The sequence below is a fragment of the Pterocles gutturalis genome, unplaced genomic scaffold, assembly GCF_000699245.1.
Source record: "Pterocles gutturalis isolate BGI_N339 unplaced genomic scaffold, ASM69924v1 scaffold15152, whole genome shotgun sequence".
NCBI classification, from domain to species: domain Eukaryota; kingdom Metazoa; phylum Chordata; class Aves; order Pterocliformes; family Pteroclidae; genus Pterocles; species Pterocles gutturalis.
The window spans coordinates 1-18151 of NW_010113008.1; the positions used below are offsets into that span (position 1 = coordinate 1).

Below are 18151 nucleotides of genomic sequence, written 5' to 3' on the forward strand. Positions count from 1 at the left end.
CGTTGCAGTCCCACGAACTGCTCATAGCAGGCGTTAGCCCATATAAAAATCTTTCCTGTCCTTTTGTAAGAGGTGTGGTAGAACTCAAGAGTTAATTATAAAATGTTTCAACATGCAAATCCCAAGCTCTCCTTTGTTCAGTGCACCCGGACCACAGTGGGGGTAAATAGTCGCTAGCTATTACATTCATTAAAAATTATGCAGCTATTTCTGTTTGAAACACATGATCAATTGGTTGATTGATTTGTTTGTTTCAGGAATATATCTCCTGGATTTAATCTACATTGATTCTGCGTATCCCGCTTCAGGCAGCATTATGGAGAATGAACAAAGATCCAATCAAATGAACAATATTCTCAGAATAATAGCTGATCTGCAAGTCTCCTGTAACTATGGTTGGTAAATTTTGTTACCGCTATTAAGCCTTAACTGAAACTTCTTTAGTACAGCACTTTGAAAGCAGGTTTTGGTCCTGTGTAAAGGCAACACACGAGGCCAGTGTTGGTAGAGTTGGTCACTGGTAAGCGACGTACCTCCCACTTCCGTACAGCTTCAATTAGGTAAATTAGGCAAACAAGCATGTGTTCTAAATTGTAGGAGCTATAACAGAAGTGGTACAGAGTTTACTGCTATGTGTGGACATACTTTCAAGTACAGCTATTGGCTTTGGTTTATAATCTGTTTCCACCAGAAACAAGAGGTGCAGAGAATTATCTTAATATCTTTCCTTTCCTTTGCAGTAATACGACGTCTTTGGAGTGCAGCATGTGTTAACTTTATTATCATTTTATTGTTAGTATCCTGATTATATGTTTACAAAATGAAATACAAATATTTAAATCCATACTTGTTAAATTGTGTGTTAAGCTTTTCCACATACCTCACTTGTTGATGAAGTGAGGAACACGAGGGGGCTGCTTCTTTTCTTTAACAAGATTTTACTCTAAAATTCATTTCTGCAATTCTAGCCTGTTAGTGAACCCTTATGTCAAGAAATGTGCTGATTTTGGGGTCTTGCCGAATACTCGATGTACTGTTGGTGACCTAGCATGACTTTTCTTTGCTTACATGAAACAAGCTGGAAAACCTTGAGAGCAGCTGTACAATTAAATAAATTCAGAACATTTAAATGCTACAGTTTTGCAGAGTTTTGAACAGAAGAAAAATTAAATGTTAGATTGTGAGAAAACGAGGCAAGAAATTACTTGTGTATGCTTAAGTATCCAGCCTTTGTCCTTTGTTGTCAACTTTGGTATTATAAACTATTTAGACTAGACATAATAGTGTATCATTCTGAATAGCTAAATTATTCTACTATCTTGTTCTTATTGTGTGTTTCATTTTCTTTGAATACTTGAAATGACAAAGAAACTTCATTATTTCACTGACTCTTTCCTTTTCACAGTTTTGGTGGCTTCCTGCATTAGTGTGCATTAATTTTGAGTGCTTTTGATAAAAACGGAATTAAAATTAAAATATGGCCTTGAAGTAACAATGTTCTGGAATAATGGGTGCCTTTGAAACAGCTGTCTTTATGAGAGCGTAAAAGTTAAACTAGATACCACACGGCATGTTCCTGTCCATGCACCAAACATCATTCTGAACTTGTCTGTCTTTCTTGGTATTCACCACTGTAATTTATAAGTCTCTCCACTTCACGTTCATATGAGAAGCACTGACAGGCGTGGCTGGAGGCTTTTATTTCCCCCAGAAGAATGAGCACAAAATTCAAGCAGGGTTTGCAGCAAATAACTGTTTTCCACTTGTGAGATAGCATATGATAAAATCCACTAGTTTTCATGATGGTGAAAGGCAGCCGTGTTTTCTTTAACAACTGAGCATCCAGTTTAGGCTGGATATTAGGAAAAATTTCTTCACTGAAAGAGTGGTCAGACATTGGAACAGGCTACCTAGGGAGGTGGTTGAGTCACCATCCCTGGAGGTGTTCAAGAAACGTGTAGATGTGGTGCTTAGGGGAATGGTTTAGTGAGTTAGGTGGTGTTGGGTTGGACTTGATGATCCTTGAGGTCTTTTCCAACCTTAATGATTCTATGATTCTATGATCACTTTTGCTCAATCAAATCTTTAACGTCTTCTTAGAGTCAAAGTAATATTTCTGCCTGATTTATTCTTTAGGAAAGTTCAAATTCTCTGTTTCCATTAAAATAACTAGGAGAACAAAAAAAATCCCTTAAAGAATAATTAATTTTGGATGATGTGAGTGTTCATCTTTTTTTTTTGTTTGAACACTCCACAGATCATCTTACAACACTGCCCCATGTGCAAAAGTATTTGAAGTCTGTCCGTTACATTGAAGAACTTCAGAAATTCGTAGAAGATGACAATTATAAGTAAGTACCATTCTTTTCTTCAGGTTTTGGAGAACTTAATGGAGAGATCACTTGACTATTACTTTGATTAAGAGTTGAACAAAGAGCCATTGGCTGAAGATGTTTTGGAGTCTGTCTGGTGTTCTTAATATTTTATTAATGGAGCTGATAATACCAGGATGCCTGAGTAAAATCCAGAATGACAGTCTTCCTTCATTACTCTAACTAGATTTCCAGAATGAAATATCTTGTAAAAGTTAAAAGCAGATGAAAATCTAGTCTTTATTCTATTACATAATGGTAGTATTCTGGGAATTGTGCTCAGGAACCCTGAAGCTGTCTCCAAGATATCCAGGATTGACTTTATGCTATTGTAAATAATACATTAAAAAATCTTCTAATTTCAAGTTCCTCTTTCTAAGAAGCTGGTTCTTAAGGTATAAACCTGACAATTTTGAGGATTTAAGCACGTTAAAGCAATTCTTACAAAAGAGGTGGAGAAGAACTAACCCACACAGTGGTGTGAAATAGACACCGTAGAGCACATTGGACAGTATGTGAATGTGCTCCAGTTAAAGGAGGTGATAATCCCTGGACGATGATTCTGAAAGAACTAGTACATTAAATCATAGGTCTAGCAGCCAAGGTTTTAAATAACGCAACCGAGGTGGATGCAATGCTATATTACTAGCTATTGACGAATATAGTGCCTCTATTTAGATGAGCAGAATTAAAAGTATTCAAGGCAACCAGATGCTCAGTAATATGATGGTAGTATGAAAGATTTTAGAATATGTTTTGGAGAGCAAGGTTGCTAATGAACTACTTTAAAACCAGCCTTGTTACCTGTTATATTAAATACTCCAGTTAAGAACTTTGTCTCAGAATTTGTGTGTACTTCAACCATCTGCTAATAAAACAGTGTTGGAAGGGTTAATCAAAGCAGAGATGATTTGGATTTCACAAAGGAAGAGTCAGATGGTCTGCTGACTAAAATGGTAGTGACACAAAAATCAAAATGCTGTACATGTAACAATAATTTGTGGTGTTGATCAGTAGATGTCTGTTAGCAGGGAGATACAGGCACGAAAAGACAAATTCATCCCTACCCCCTGTCAGATATCGTGTTTCTATAAAACATTAGATTGTTAATACTGCTTCAAAAGGAGCTGGTGAGACCTTATCTGGAGTGCTGTGTGCTGTTCTGGCCATCCGTGCTTAGAGTGGGTTTAAGAAGATGCTGGTGCAATGAGGTGAATAAACTCTGTCCTGTAATGTCAGACTTGTAAGGGTTGGCTCCAGCCTAGGAGAGGAGGAGTTTAGGTAACAGAATCACTATGTATAAAGAAAATTGGGAGCAAATAGGAAGGGTAAAGGGCAATTTAAACTAGATTGTAGTAGTAGCACAAGAATAAATGAATACAAAACTTTGGAAGGTAAATGTTGAAATGCGGTTCCTAACCATCAGAACCGTCATGGAATTCTGGAACGGGTTCTTAATCGGAGTAGTGAGACACATGATTAAATTATTTCATATTGAAACTTGATCAGGTAATGAAAGGAAGGGTACCAGTGAGTGTTTGTGAAAGGAACAGAGCAGATTCAGTGAATCGGAAGACTGTGTTGCCAGTGCGTGGTCACGTACATATGAGCATGAAGAATGACTTACCCTGCCCGTTCTGCGTTTCTCTGCAGTTGTAGCTGATGTCGCTGGCATACAGATGCAAAACCCTGATGAGACAGTTCAGGGAAAAAAGGTGTCACTGTAGCAGAGACAAAACCCCACGTGTTTGAGCACAGCATGAGTCACGGGGTTTGCCTTTTCTCTTTGATTTTGAACATAGCTGCAGTTGGTGGTAACTCCAGCTGCCTCGAGCTGTTCCGCTCTGCTCTGGGTCAGGCCACTGTGCACACCGCTGCTCCTCAGCCAGATCGCTCCATGTGGATAAATTCTTGTGATCAGCGTGTGTGGAACTTTGCTTTTCCTGAGAGAACAGTTCTAAAAGTAAAACCATTCAGACAATGTATTATTTTGGAACTTCTCCAAGTATTATCAGGACATGCTTCAAATAGAGAGAAAATGTCCAAAATCTGTCCCCTTGCTTAGGGCAAACTTCAGCAAAAGAAGCTGAACGAGCACTGGGTGTTTCACTGCAAGCGATCATACGTGGCTGTGGTTTAACAGGCTTGTGCCTTTGTGTCTGGCTGGTCTCTGATACTGAGAATAGTGATGTTTCTGTAGGAAAATTTGTTGGACAAAAAAAAATGTGTTTGTATGATGTTTTCATAGCAAAATATATCTGCTTCATGGAATTAGAATTCCTGCCAGAGTACTGATGATCGAATGCGTGTGTTCTTCCCTTTCTCAGTCTCATGACATTGTGTGTGTTTCACAAATAGAGATGCACTGTGCAACAGATGCAGGTTGGACATCAGCAGTGCGGACAGCCTTCTGAAAAGGTCAGGCAGTCCGAGACTTGTGTTACGGGTAGTCTGAGGTTTAAATCTCTGTTACAATTTAACAAATGGTCATTATTTACTAACTTCCCACATACTTCCATGCTTCGTTAAAGTAATGAACACAGAGCAAAATTAAACTGAGTAGTAACTGGTAAAGGTGAAGAATTGTAGTCAGTGTAGGTTTTACAGCCCCTGGATTGGATTCAAGAAACTGGTCATGTTGCTTAATTTTATTTTTAGATGGAGTTTCCTGATGATGCATCAATGTTAACATTATATGTACAGTAGCTTGTAGTATCTTAGGAAAAATAGATTAAACAAGTGGTTTATATAACATTATATCTGGAAAAACTACAAGTCATAGTAATTCCAGTTTAAATTTGAAAATCATTTTAACTTCAGCAGCAGCCTTGCTGATCACGCTGAAAGGTATTAGATGTATCTTAAAGATCATTTAGTACTTTTGATCTAGTTAATTGTGAGAATATTTCAGTCAAATTTAGAAGTTTTCTTTCTAGGCTTCACTACAGCAAGAAAAAACTGGACTGAAGTCACAAGAAGTCTTAAAATGGGGGAAGGATTTGATTCATAGCATAGTAAAGTTGCTGCAGTTTATATACACTGGAGAAATGTGACCTTATTCTACCACATTTGTTTCATCAGAATAAAGCTTTAAATTAAAGTCTGTATTCATCAAAACTCATCACAAGTTCCCTTAAAGAGAACTCTCTTTCCTCTTCCATCTTTGTATTTGATGAGAAGTTTTTGGATTTTGTTTTGAATATTTGATTTCACATTTTCCTCTCAGCTTTCCCTAATGGATCTTCAGTTTCATAGCATTTTCTGGTCCCATGCCAGAAGAAACTGTAAACCTTAAAAAGGCAAAGACTGCTGAGTTTATATAATGGGAAAGAATCCCCTCTCTCTTCCTCCTTCCAGTGACCACTCTCTTTGAGTCAGGGACAGCGTTAGTGTGCACTGAAGAGATGTGTGCGTGGCCTTCGACAGGGAGCACAGAGCTGTCTCCGTACCAGGCTGTCGGGGAGAGAAGCTTAGATAGTTGCCCTAAAATGTATTGGCAGCATCTCAGCACGTTTTGCCAAATGAGAACCATAATTGCACTGAAAAGGAAAATTTGGCAGCCGCTTTATATAAACAAGGCTTTTCTCTACAATTTTTTGTGCCAATGCAATTGCTTGCTTTAGGTTCATGCTTGTCATCAAGTAGGAACGCTCCAGAAAACCCCTGAAAATGATGTCATGTCCTAAAAATAATAGATCTTTCTCGCTCAGCCCATGTACTGTTCTCTGCAGAAGCTCAGAAATTATAACATCTGCTGGTTGCAAGACTAAGGGGGCAAAAATAGGACCTAAAGCATCAGGATTCCTTCCAGTTGTACCCCAGATGTGCTGCTAATCACGGGTGTCTCGGCACACCGCTGGCAGCCAGTGGGCTGCAGAGGTACCCAGCTGCGTTGTGTGAGGTGCCTCTTCTCCTGCTGGTCAGGAAGGTTTCTCTCAAAGGAGCTATATGGTGACACCGGCACATTGGGTGTCAAAGCCTGCCCAGACCTCTGGTGGTGTCACACTGAGCTCTGCGGGGCCAAAGGCTCTGGCTCTGGGTGTTTTTTGGGAGACACCGCTGCTGAGCCTGTGTGTGCGCGTGCATGTACCTTGTGCTTCCTGCTGGAAAATGCAGTGTCAGAGGAATTGCAAAAATGCAGTTGGGTGGTGACAAACAAGCCAAGACTGGTTGAAACTGCACTGACTGTCAGTATCTCTTCTTTGAAATAAAAATGGTTTTTATTGTTTCCAGTCTTCTGGGGAAGAGAGGGAAGAGGAGAGATGGTGGCCCAGGAATGACATCTCATTGTCAGAGTATATTCCCTTTTTTCACGGTTCATTTTAAATATTTTGTTAGACATGTCAGTGTGGGTATTTTATATTTACCAGAACTCAATTTTAGGCTCATATTGATTTGTTGTTCTTCTAATACATCCTATATTTTCCTAAGTTGAATAGCTAAATTGCTTTTTTATTATTTTGAAAACATTGCAGTATTTTGGCATTGTTGAAGTCAGTGACCAAACTATCAGAGATTCGGCAAGGGCTAAGATTTCAGAGTGTACTTTAACATAACCAGAGAAACAACATTATCTAACTTTACATTTTCTGAAGAGATGACCCTTGGAGAGTCATGTAATCTCATTTTATAGCACGGAAGACTGACTCGTTGCTCTGTCAGTGAACTTTTAAGTGCCGCACACACCACAGGTGCTTTCTAGACTGTACAGTGATACCATCCCTCTCTCTAAAACCGTGTTGAAAACATGAAGGTGTTGTCTTCCCCTTTTCTTCTTTACAAGAATATTTTTAAACAGAAAGAGAGAAACAGTGTAGTAGAAGTAGTTGCCTGGAAGTTAAAAAGACTTTCACTGGTGTTTGTATACAGCAAAGTGCTGCAGTCTGTAGCTTGAAACCTTCACAACTTCTTTGTGTGTTTAATGCTGTGCAATGACAGCAGTTATTTCTTTTGGTTTTATGCCTATTCCGTTAAAACTTACTTGACATTTTAGTCCTCCATACTTTTTTGTCCAACTGGTTCAGAACAAAGGACCCAAGGTAAGAGTGCATGAACTTGAGAGGAGGCAGGAGCCGTATGCACTGCGAGATCAAGACATGGGTTGGAGTGCTGAGACAAGGCAACAGTGAGTGCACCATAAAACACATGCACTGAGGCAGAGGGCATGTAACATTATGTATATAAAATATATATATTTCTTCTAATTATCTTCTTTTGCTATTAAGTGTTGGTCACTTTACCCACTTACGCTCCTTTTCTATAAGTCATGGTAACTAATCTTTATAGATAGCTACTTCTGAGTGCACATTTCCACATGGTAACAGAAAAAAATTCACTTTTCATGCACAGTGGAAATAAAATGTTTGCTTAGGTTTGTATCTAAATTGACTAACTTTTGGAGATTTTCTTTCAGATGAAAGACTATATGAACTTATATTTTTACACTGATAGGGAGTATAAAATAGCAATTTCCATTTCTGTTTTCATAGTCCTCCCTCACACTTTCTTTCTTGGATCTAACAGGTAGTGATTTACTTTAAAAAATACACTGTTTTGTTATATAACTAATTAAGTAAGTATACTTCCAACAAAGTAAAATTCCTGCTTACCACTGCCAAAATAATTATTTAGTTTCTTTCAACTAAGAGAAAACTTTTTTGTTAATTTCTCTAAAAACTTGTTTTTCCAGATTATCATTAAGAATTGAGCCAGGTAACAGCTCTCCTCGACTGGTATCCTCCAAAGAAGATCTTGCAGGTATAAAACTTAATTTGAAAACTTGAGTAAGGAAATAATTTTAATTGCAGAAGGCAACGGTGCTCATGCGAAGCAACTGCTGCAGCCGCTGCAGCCCTGTTTCCCAGGCTGTGGCTGGACATTGCTTCGTAAGACAAACGCCTTAATAATTAATGTCCCCCTCCACCACCCCTCTGAGCTTTTATTGCTGAGCACCTCATGTGGGACGAATATCTCTTTGGTCAGCTTGGGCCAGCTGTCCTGGCTGTGTCCCCTCCCAACCTCTTGCTCATTTTTTTAATCGTATTGCTGATGTTTAAATGCTTTACGCTAGGGTTTTGATGTTAACGTTTCCTTGGGATGATTGTGGAAGTTCTAACTTCAGTTGTCGCAGCACAGTATGTGATCATCACCAGTACTCTGTAATTCGTAATCAAAGGCTTGGGCTTTATTAGAACTGTAGTGGAAGGCAGGTAAAAATACAGTTCCAAAGTTGGAAATGAGAACTTTGAACTCTCCTGAGCCAGGCAAATAATGTGGCTGTATACTGCAGTGAGCTCAGGCAGGGTACGGTGTTCAGTAGGACCTGCTCGATTGACCAGGGTCACCCGGTGCCTGGCAGTACTGGGAGAGGGTGAGCTCTTCCCTCTGAATCTGAAGTGCCCCTGTATGCTCTGTGAGGCTGCATTATTTCGAGAATTAATATGACAACTAGAAACCACGTCTTGAGTCATTCCTGTTGCTCCGTTCATCTGTTACTGTTTCCTTTGGAAGCTTGACACACTTGTGGACTGCTGTATTTCTAGCTCAGCTGAAGAGCTCTCACTTGGAGTCACTCAGACAATGAATGCCACCAGCATTTTGTAAGACATGACTTTTTCAGTGACCTGCACCTATGTGGCTGCAAAAGTGCTACAAAAGGGAAAACAGTGTACTTTATTGACAAACCAAATCAAGTCCTGGAGAAGGTTAGTGAATTAGGTTAGCATGAATTCAAATTGATATTTAACTAAGTATGAAGGTAACAATTTATTGTTTATTTTACAACATTAATAAATAGAGATATAGCTTTATGTTAGTCTTGAATAATACCAAGCTAAAATGCCCAAATAGCAGTAATGAGACATTTGACCATGGAGAATTAAAAACAGCACATTCAAAGGTATTTGAATCAACTTTATTTGGATTCAAATTATAGTTTCAGATTATTTCCACAAGCTATAATGATAAGAGATGATCTCAAAATAGTTTAGGCAGTAGTTTAATGTTCTAGTCAATAGTTCATGGTATAGAAGTCTGAACCTAGTGATTTTAAGGTAAGATAAAGGTTCTTGGCCCAAAAGGGCAGTCATCAGTTCAGTTCTCCTGATAGTCAAAAAGTTAATGTTACGCTAATAGCAGTGAGTCTGGTTGAGTTCTGCGTGTGACGTGCTGCCTTCCTGCGGGTGGCCGTGTGTTTCCAGTCACAGAGAAGCTCCGTATCGTGGTAATAATTACAAAGTCTGTAAGGGATTGAAGTGCAGGGAATAGTGTCTTCTTCATGTCCTAAAGTATAATTACTTGTGTTGATAATGGAAATTGATTTTCCTTCCCAGTGTTGTGACTTTGTCTTGTACCCAGCTTCAGTTTTCTCTCTTTCGAAAGATTAGCAGTATATTCTAGCCAAGGACATTGTAGACTTCTTTTTTTCCCCTTAAAGTATCTTTATGAGTGTGAGGCTCAATAAAAACAGTTAAATCCTTCAGTATTTCTGTTTGTAAAGTACCGGAGAAAATCATGTGTCTGTTTTCCGCTTTGGTTGCCAACTGGTTTTCCAGTAAATTCAAACAGGAGGCAGACATTGGATTAAAGTGAATGTCTAACAACAAGCTATGCTTGGTATATTAGTGGCTAAGGTGGTCTCATTTAATTGCCAGTTGCATATATAATTGTGAATAGTGCTTTCACAGGAAGATTTCGTGCTTTCCATAACACTGCAGAGATTCTTGTCTCTCGCAAGTAGCGTTCGAAAAGGAGCTTTAAACAGTTTAATTGTGTGCTTTCAGGAACTATGTGATTCACACAGCTTCCTTGGCAGCAGCATAAGTCTGTTCATTCTGTCTTGCCGTGATTTGAGAGAGAGAGAGAATGTAGCTGGAGAGCTTATAGTATGCTAACTGTTCACAGTTTCCAGTTGGATTAGCTGTAAAAGACGTCTGTGTTCCTGCAGTGCTGGCTGGGAGGTGCCCAGCGTTTATGGTACAGCTATTAGACAGATTGTTTTGGAAGGCTAATTCCACATTTTCCCAGAACAAAAGAGAAGATTTAATGTAATAATATGGTAAATGAGTTAGCCTTCTAAGCAACTGAAGTTCCTTAGAATTTGCACACCAAGTGTACCTCAGTATAGAAAACTTTATGCGTGTTCTTTGTCATCTTAATGTTGTTTTGAAACGTTCAGGGTGCAGTGCTAATTGGAATATGGAAAATGGTTACTTGTTCTCTGAAATATACCACGTTATCCTGTCTTGGAAAACAATATTAAAAGGCAAAATAATGTTAAAATAATTACTGTATCCAGAAAATTTTATCTTATACTAAGTGACTGAAAGACTGGTCATCATGATTCTGTGATTTTTAACAAACTCTGGAGTAAGTAGTCTGAAACAGGTGTATTCTCTTTTTTGTTATTGGAGTAAAATTCAGCCCATTGTGGTGAGTCCATTCAGCTTTGAGAGTTGCTAAAGAACTTTCAGCATTTATTTTAATTAATTAGAAGCAGAAGATTTGTTAGATATAAAGTATGTGATATGTAGGAGTTAAAAACGCAGAAAATGTAGAAACAGGAGGAAGACAGACTGGGATGTTTGCACAGTTGTAACCCTCTGGAAGTGGGTATACTACACCACTGACGTCTGTACAGCAGTCCCAGCATTGTAGAATAAAAAACCCCACAGCATCATTTTCTGTGTAAACACTGAGCTGACATTTAGTTTTGCCATTTGTTTTACTGGTTGCTTTGGCAACTAATAAATAGTTTGTGCTAAGTGCTTTAGCAGCCAATCATTCTGTGGAAATGAGGATTGTCTAATCCTCCTGCAAGCACTTGGTTATTGCTTCATGTGCATAGTGTCTGCTTTTCTTACCCTGTATTTAAGGTAGAAATGGAAGAACTGAGTTTTCTTCACAGAAGTTTATAGACTATCCAGAAAACTTTGCTCTTTATTTTCAAACTTATACTCATTTCCAATCTCCTCATCTCTGATACTTTCCCTGCAAGTTTTTACAACTCATTTGAATATTTTTGAAATAAATTAATACCAGACAAATGTGTGGGATTCACATGTTGTTATCAACAACTAAATCCAGATAGAATTAGTGTGCTGTGTTTTTTTTCCTAACAGACCAAAGCTTCACAAAAATTGTAGAATAATATTCTGTCAAAGCAAATATAAAGTTATCAGGGAGAGAATGGTCGTGCTCAGTTTTTAACTTTATCACTTTGTATTACTTTCTGCAGCTGCCTTACCAAAAAGTCTCTTTAATGTCCTAGTTTACTGATGCTTATTCTAACTACCAAGCTGTTACTCTCCAGGAATGTTAAGAACATATAAAACAGCCGAAGGACAAGGGGCTTTTCTGCTCTTTTTTTTTTTTTTTTTTCCCAGTCTCTTTCTTCAGAGCAGTCACCTGAAATAATTTCTGAAAGAAGTTTTTTTTTTGATGGATTGGTTAATGTATTTTGTTGAACCCAAACTTCAGAGTTTCCCTGCAGCAGTGCTCTCACAGTGGGTATGTCTTCACTGCCAATGTGGACATCATCCAAGCTCATGCACTACCCTGCAGATCCAGCTGCAGGAAATTCAACATTTTTGCTGAAGTGTAAGTCAGGATTTTACACATTCCACCGGCGCAGTATAAGTAACACAAATGCTGACAATTAGTGACTCCATAAAAGTAACACCTAAAATTGAAAGTATCGCCTCTATTCAGGAAGCATTTGAAGGAAATACACTGAAGTGTGCTTAACTGCGCCGTCAGAAGTAGCTTAGAAGTGCGGTTGGCTGTGCTTGGTCTTGACAGAGTGGCACAGACAGGGTGCCCCAGGTTTCTGGTGCACTTGTCTGGTTTGCCATTGCTGCTGTCCTTGCTAACTATACTATGATCTTGCCTGTACTGTGATTCCATCTTTCACTACATTATCAACATATTTCTACAGTCCTTCTCTTGGAGATGCTGGACTGAGCACTACTGGGCAAACTCCTCCAGGGTCCATTTTCTGCGTTTTGACATGTCCTATACTCATGTCAACAAACTCCTTTCTGTGTCCAAGTCACTTAATTGGTCCCTTTCTGGCAATTATAGCAAAAAAAAAGTAACCCAGAGCTGAACAGTCCAAGAAGATTGAACTACTTCCACACACACACACACACATACACATTTTTCATAGCAGCCATGGAGACAGGGTGGACGGGGCTGCGCCCGCCTGAGCCACACCTGCCCCGTAAGGGACATCAGTATCCTGAGATAATAACCCAGCACAATTCCCTGTTACACTTAAATTCACGGGAAGAAAAAGTACAGGTTAATATGCTCATGCGATTGAAAGTTCTCTTTTTCATAATTGTTATTGATGGACATCACAAAAGATGGACAAACACGTCAGTGTTTCCTCCCTCGCTGCAAACCATGCATCTATCTATTCCAAGCATTCTTGGCACTGGTAGGTGATAGCATTTAAAAAAAAAAAAAACCAAACCTAAAAAAAACCAAAACAAAAAACCAAAAAAAACCCCACACCTGGGCCAAACTGTTCTTGCTACAGAACCGAGGATATATATATATGAGACAATAAGGGCTATGAAGAAACATCTTTTAATAAATTGCCTAGTAAGTGTATTCTAGAATAGGTTCTGAGAAATAGAACCTGGAAGTAAAGTGAAGCAGAAGAATACCACATACTCCAGGTCTCTCTCAATCTCTCATTCTTTGTTTGCTTGTTTATTTGAGATGGGAGGTTAATTGCACAAAGCAAATCAGTTGAGTTTGAGGGAGGAAGGAACTGTCTGTATCATGACTTTTTTTTTTGCATTACTAAATTAAGAAGTTTGTTTTTCAACTTCTTTAAGCTCTTTTCCAATTATTTAGGAAAGTAAACCTGCACATTTCACCTGAAAATCCACTGAAGGCTGTAATAAAGGAAGGCTCGACGACAAGTAGAAAGGAATCAAGAAAAAAGAACAAGCTGTAGCTGGAAAAGGGAAAGACAAATTAAAGAAACTGAGGATGATTGAAGGAAAATGTAAACAGATAGCAGGATGTTCTTTACACAGAAGTAGAAGGCACTTGAGAAAATTGTGGTTGATCTGGACTGTCAGTGAAAGAAAAATACTTACAGAAGAAAAAGACAGTGCAGCAAAGGCAGCTTATTTGCAGCAATCTCACTCATGATTTCTGCTGAATGTTTCCCTAAACTTAACGTATTCTTAAATGCAAAAAATGAAAAGAGGAGGAGGATTGTGGAAGAAAATATAAAGTCTGTAATGAAACAGTGAATTAATCTTTTACTTTCTATGATATTTCTAGATTTAGAAATTCTTGATTGCCAAAGTAGACAGACTAATCTTCTATCCCCCTTATTGTCCTTAGAGTAAAAAAAAAAGCACTGCAGAATATTTCCAAATTACTTTTTATAACTGTGTCTGCACCTTTTGCTGTTACACAGAGTGGAGATGGAGATTACAACAGGACACTAATTACAGCCACAGAGATCATGTGGCAGAAGTACCAAATCCTTTTTGTGTTCCCTTTACTCCCAGGGCATGGTATTAGGAATAGTTCATAGTCCTTTTGAAAAAAAGAGTACATTCATTCAGTAACCAAAATTATCTTCCTGACCTCTGCAGCAACAGGCCTTTGCACACCGTTTCCAAAGAGAGCAGGCAGACTTCAATTTGTCTGACCAAAACACACCTTTTTTTTTTTTTTTAATGGGCTTTTGGGGGGCTCACAAGAGAGGTGCAGCCAAAGGCTCTGATTCTTGTTCGTAGTTTGCTCGTTTCTTTCATGTTGTATGCGTTAATAGGCTTTAGTTGAATTGTGAAGCAATACTCTGAAAATTAAAACTATGCTTTTACAATAGCCATCATTCTAGATTTTTTTTTTTTTGCATTATTCTTGATTCTGTGCACAAAATTCTTCTTAAGTTCTTTATTGTGTGTTTTGTAAGTAGGTCTTTCTATTTGAAAGTTCTAATTGTCACCCACTGACTTTGGTTACAATGGCAACAGAACAGTAAAAATCTACAGCAGAGATTTAACTAGAGAATCTGTGGCTTGGAATGTCTTTATTAAGTTTTAGAAACAGAGCTTGTAAGTATCAGTTTTACTTCTTAGCTGCTCACCAAAAAAACAGTAAAAAGTTGAGACTGTTTTACCTTCCTGAAAAATCACTCTGTTTGTCAGCATGTAACGTGCAACTCATTTTCAGTCTTCTGTTTGGGTGCCTAGTATTGGTTTATTGGTAGATTTTTAGCGGAGAAAAACTGTGAACTGTAACTCCTTCACCCTGTTGCTTTTTTTAAAACTCTGGAGACTGTAAATGTTCACATGTTCTACTGAAGGATTGCAAAAGTAACATTCATTTATAACATTTGAAGGATTATTCATGGAAAAATTATGCAAAGGAAAAAACAGTGAGATCCTTTGGGATATGTGTAAACTTTTCCAAATGTTCTTGCCACAGATCTTTGAACAGCACTGGGCTCACTCGGATGAAGTTGTCTCACGTTCCCTAACACAAACAAATTTTTAATAATGTTTTAATATTTTTATACATTATTTTTGTGCATGTCAGCGTAGTCTTGAAAATGATGCTGAGAAATAATGAAAACCAAACTAACCCTTGTTCGTGCCAGCTGACTGGAAAATCCTACTAAGAGTGCTTTGTCTCCATGAAAGGCAAAATAACAGAATAGCAATCATGGTAACAGTATGCACTAGGAGCGGAGCCAGGAGAGGGAAGAGGATAGTTAGCAGTAGCAGATGACTTCACTTATTGGAAAAAAAAGGGGCAAAATAACTCAATCTCAAATGAATTTAAATATTGGAATTTTGTTATCAGCAGTATCAGGCATAGCTTCCCCAGCTAATTGCTCAGCAGTCTGGTATGTCCATAAACAGCCCTTGCTCTCTGCAGTTTTCATCGGTACCTCACCACTTACCCTCTTCAGCATCCGTCTTGGCACAGGCTGTCTTGCCTCTTGCCCCTCCACAGAGGTGCGGTCATCTCCCCTGTGCCCCGTCACTCCTGCTGACGCCCCAGACGTCGTGTTGAGCCGCGCGTGCCCTGCAGCGCCCGTCCTGCCGAACGGGAACGCTGACCTTCGCCGTTCTTCTTCATAGACGTTCGACAGCAGAGCAGATGCAAAAAACTTGTAAAGGTTTTTAAGCTCAGATTCTTTTTACCTTAGCACAGGGCTAACAGAGCCAAACTCTGCATATTTCCTTCTCTTGCCTTGGAGATGAGGAAGATGCAGAACTACAGGGAAAATGGCCACTCCAGCACTGCTGGTATTTCTGTCATCTTATCCCACAAAGCATTCTCTTTTCTGTCATCAAGGTCTTCACTAAAGACACCTAACCAGGCATTAGAATAAGTCCATTACCTCCTTTCACAGGACTGAGGAAAGCAATTCTGCTTGCCACGTGTAATAGCAAGGAAGCCAGGCTGGAACTGCTGGCTTAAGCTGTAAGGCTCCTATACCTATTTCCACTAATTCTGTCACCGTTGACACATCTCATCTTAGCCTGGTAATATTTTAACCTGAACTGATGTCTGTTTCTATAATCTTATTTTCAGTCTGAGATACGCAGGCCCTTTAGACACATTACATCATTCGTTTCAGGGGGTTTTTTTAACAAACTTTTTCTGTTCTGAAGCTGTCCAGGTAGTAAAAGCTCTTGCTAAAATCAAGCTATAATGCTAAATCTTTAAATATTTTTTGTTGTATTTGTGTGAGTGCACATTTCACTCCATGCTTCCTAAATGGGGATCTAATTTCTAAAAAAAAGGAGTGTAGAACAAAAGCTCCAAAAGAACTATTTTTATTGGTAGACAGCATCTCTTGTTTTTTGTAGGTTTTGATAGCAATAACATTTGAACCTACAAATAGTTTAAAATACCTAGAGTCAAATCCAGCTGACTTTGATTTTATAATGGCTTGGTTGTGTCAGCACAAAACTTGCTGTTTTGCTCTTCTTTCTCTAGAGAAAGTAGTTTTGGTGCAGTCTCCATGCTTTGTTTCAATGAACATTGTCTCAGAATGAAATCGATTGATCTGTTGTCTTGCTTTCAGCTCTGTGACTCTCCACAGTGAGAAACTTAATCCTTTAAACTCTTACATATTAGAAAATTTAACAGTTACTTTGACATGTGGCCTTTAAGCATAAGACCTTCTCTGAAGCCACATACACCAGCGACTCATGCTACCTGTGTCCTGTTTCACAAATTCTCAATCACGCGATGGAGCAGACAGGCAGGCAAAAATGCTCTCCTATGGACAGGTATAGGAATGAGTTAGAAAACAGGATTGCAGACTGTTTTCTCTTTTTATTCTCCCAGTAAATTGATGATCTGATGAATGATATTACTGAAGGTTCCTCTAATTAACTCGTTTCTCCTCTCTCTGTTGCGAGTAGTGGTTTCCTTTTTCTGCTTGCCTTGGGGCTCCTTTCGTTGTTAATTCAACAGCACAGTGAGCGGTTTGCAGAATACTGTGTGGATGAGATTTTTCCCCTTACTGCAAGGGAAAAACCTTTGCAATTCTTCATAGTAGTGACCCAGTTCATAGTGAAATTCCTGAGTCTAGGCTATGGGGAAATAAAAGTACAGGTAATTCAGAATTAATTCCTGTATTTCATACAATTTGATATAAGTCGATATTGCAGAGTGCATAGGTACAGTAAAGTGTCTTGCATCTATTTATATTATTTTTTACCTCTTACTTGGACAAACTCATTACTGGTTCTCCTGTTTCTTCTTCTGTCTCATGAATCCTCAGTTCAAGGCAGAAGAAACTGATGAATAACTTCTGTGCTGGGGGTGAGATGGAGTAGACCCTGTAGCAGAAGACTTGTAGGATATCTCAAGTTGGAAGGGACCCATAGGGATCATTGACTCCAACTCCCTGCTCCTCACAGGACTACCTAAAACTAAATTATATTACTAAGAGCACTGTCCAGGTGCTCCCTGTACTCTGACAGGCTGGGTGCCGTGACCGCTTCCCTGGAGAGCCGGTTCCAGTGGCCAGACACCCTCTCAGAACCGTTTCTGTTACGTGTCTGTTGTCTGTGCCCTGGAGTGTTGGGGTTTTGTTTAGGGTGTTTTTTTGTTGATCACGGATTTGAGGCCAGGCATTTCCGTAAGGATTCTGATGATAGTTGTAGGTGGTTTTTCCCATCACAAAGTTCCTGTCTCTGTCTGCCTCTTCACGGGTGGTTTTCGGTTAGAGGCCAGAAGCTGGCTAAGCCGAGGTCGCTGGAGCCCCCGAGAAGTGGAGGGAGTCTGTGTCGCTGCTGCCTGAGCTGCACCGAGTCGGGAGATGGATACGGGGCAGACGGCCCCTTGGCGACCACCGTTCTCACTTCTGTCACAGACACCAGCGAAATCTCAGTGCCTGTCACAGTGAAATCGCGACTGTTTGTTGTGAACCCAGCCTTGCATTCGCTGAGGATGGTGGCAGGCCATGTTGTTCTCCTCCGTATTGGGAAGTTCACTGCCAGCTTGTTGCGAACAGCATCAAGGAACTGGAATGAGAACAGCTTGTCCATGTTTTCTGTGAGGCCTCACAAAATCTGTAAAATGAGAGGAAGAATAATTGCAGTGAGACATCTCTAGAGCTCATAGATGACTGAGAAGTAATGCATCTGTCTGGCGATTAGATAGATGAAAAGCCCCAGCTTCCTCTTACATGCTCAAGCTGTGAGTCAGTATGAGCAGATTGTTTACAGTTTATTCACAACATGGAGTTGTGAACAAAATTCAAAACATGTGTGAGCATTGCT

General features: G+C 39.2%; 1 protein-coding gene across 1 annotated transcript in view; it reads left to right on the forward strand.

Annotated features, from left to right (window-relative positions):
• Positions 1 to 257: 257 nt before the first annotated feature.
• Positions 258 to 18151, forward strand: part of LOC104462375 (ras-specific guanine nucleotide-releasing factor RalGPS1-like) — a gene marked incomplete at its 5' end in the record, with an annotated part of 26412 nt that continues 8518 nt past the window's right edge. The window contains 3 exons of the mRNA XM_010074291.1: positions 258 to 395; positions 2258 to 2351; positions 8062 to 8129. Coding sequence (XP_010072593.1) covers positions 258 to 395; positions 2258 to 2351; positions 8062 to 8129 — 300 coding nt within the window. The remainder of the gene's footprint in view (positions 396 to 2257; positions 2352 to 8061; positions 8130 to 18151) is intronic.